The 1,955-nt window shown below is 39.5% G+C and overlaps 1 protein-coding gene across 1 annotated transcript in view; it reads right to left on the minus strand.

Annotated features, from left to right (window-relative positions):
• Nucleotides 1-1,955, minus strand: part of LOC103598791 (exocyst complex component 2-like) — an 84,901-nt gene that overhangs the window by 63,508 nt on the left and 19,438 nt on the right. The window contains exon 2 of the mRNA XM_008582853.1: nucleotides 36-177. Coding sequence (XP_008581075.1) covers nucleotides 36-171 — 136 coding nt within the window. The 5' untranslated portion in view covers nucleotides 172-177. The remainder of the gene's footprint in view (nucleotides 1-35; nucleotides 178-1,955) is intronic.

Raw genomic sequence — 1,955 nt, forward strand, 5'->3', positions numbered from 1 at the left:
ACTTTTCGAGAGCTCTGGTAACTTTATTTACTTACCTGTTGGAGGCAGGCAGTCTTTCCAATCAAAGTAGCCTGCATAAATACCAGGTTCTAAGGAGCCAACGATGGGATCTGCTTTCAGCTCAATGTAATTTTCAAAGAGTCTTTGGTCTAGTTCTTTCAATAAGGCCATGCTAACCTATAAACACATAAGGAAGAATATGAGTTGCCTATTTGAGGGTAAAGGAAAAAGTAAAATAATGTAAAAAATGACTACCTCAGAGCATTTTAAAAGCACTTAACAATTTTCCTACAAAAACTCATGATTTTTATTTTATGTATTTTCGGTAATAAAAACCACTCTTAGCATAGCTATTTTACAGTATAAGAAATAATCCCCATATACGGACTGCGGGTTGTCTCTGAGAATACTTTACTAAACTTTTATTTCTGTAAGCACAGCAAAAAGGCATTATCAATGCTTAGCTGTAATAGCTAGCGAACTACAGTAAAAAGGAAATCATTTAAAATAATACTTTGTATTACATTAACAATTTCTTCAAATTAATTACTTCATTTGGAAAGTGTTCTTAATAGAAAATACACCTGATCTGACAATCTAGAAAATCTAACCCAAAAGCAGCTCTCTTGGCTTCTCCCTCAGTTACAACTCAGCCTGCTGCAACTTGGGTGTGTCCTCTGCTAACTCTGGAGAGAAACCAGATGCTGGGCTCTTTCTCTCATGGATAAAACGAAACACTAACGCCCTCCAGTAGAGTGTCCTGGTGAGAGAAATACAGAGCGGCAGAAATTTGGCCCAGCTCAGCCCAGGGGAACTGTGGGTTCCTGGTGGTACTGGGAGGAGAACAGGGGTGAAGAGGTTAGCAGCAGCCTGCAGTGAGTGTGCTTGGTCTCACTGGCACCCAGGAGGCCGAGAAGTGGCAGAGAGGGTAGGTGGAGCCCTAAGCATGGGAGGCTATGAGAATTCTGAGGAGCAGAGAATCTGTGGCCAGGTGCTTCTATGGTGGACTGTTGGCCAGTCAGCTTCTACACAAATGTCCTGAGGGACACAAGCTTCTCTCCAACACCAGACCTGAGCTTCAACAAGCTGACAATGAAAAACAGACACACATCAAAGCTGCCATAAACAGGAATACCCAGAAGCACTAAAATTCAGCGGCAGAAGAGAAAAGCAACAACTTGAACAGAAAAGTAGTGAAAACCCTTAAGAGATTAAAGGACAACACAAAATAAGATTTTACAGAGTTAGAACACATGATTTCCAAAGCTAACAATTAGGAGGATTAATTGAAGGAACACTGTAATTGACTGAAGGTCACTACTGAGACTGAAATGAGGAGCAAGCAGCAGCTCAAGGCACAGAGTGAAAATGTAAAGAGATGGAAATTATGAAGGAGGAAACTGGGAAGATAGGTCTTGGAACTCTACATGCAAAAACCAGAAATCCAAGTAGAGAAATATGAGCAGTCAGAGATAAGGTAATGATTAGATAAGCAACAGAAGAAAATTTAACTGGATCTAAAAAAGACCTGTGTTTGAGACTTGAATAGGTTTGCTGGGTTCCAGGCTAGACTGATGAGACACTCCACACATCCAGGCAAATACTATTCAAGTTCCCAGTTTCTAAATCAAAAAAGAAATAAAGACAGAGAGAAAATCTTTCACTTCCAGATCAAAAGAATTATTTATCTACAAAGGAGAAAGAATCAGTCTGACATTAAGATTTCTCATGTACAACACCGGAACCTGAAATCCCTGAAGTAAAATCTACAAGAATAAAAGGCACAACCCAAAAACCTATTTTTAGCCAAGATGTTCACTATCATAACATGTCCAAGAAACATATTTTTGGATATGCAATGATTCAAACACTATATTACCTATGTACCTGAGAAAGAGCTGTGACCTAAAATCAAATAAGTCAGACTGAGGAGGAGTAATGGCTGCGGACAACAG

Source organism: Galeopterus variegatus, unplaced genomic scaffold, assembly GCF_000696425.1.
Source record: "Galeopterus variegatus unplaced genomic scaffold, G_variegatus-3.0.2 Scaffold2739, whole genome shotgun sequence".
Taxonomy (NCBI): domain Eukaryota; kingdom Metazoa; phylum Chordata; class Mammalia; order Dermoptera; family Cynocephalidae; genus Galeopterus; species Galeopterus variegatus.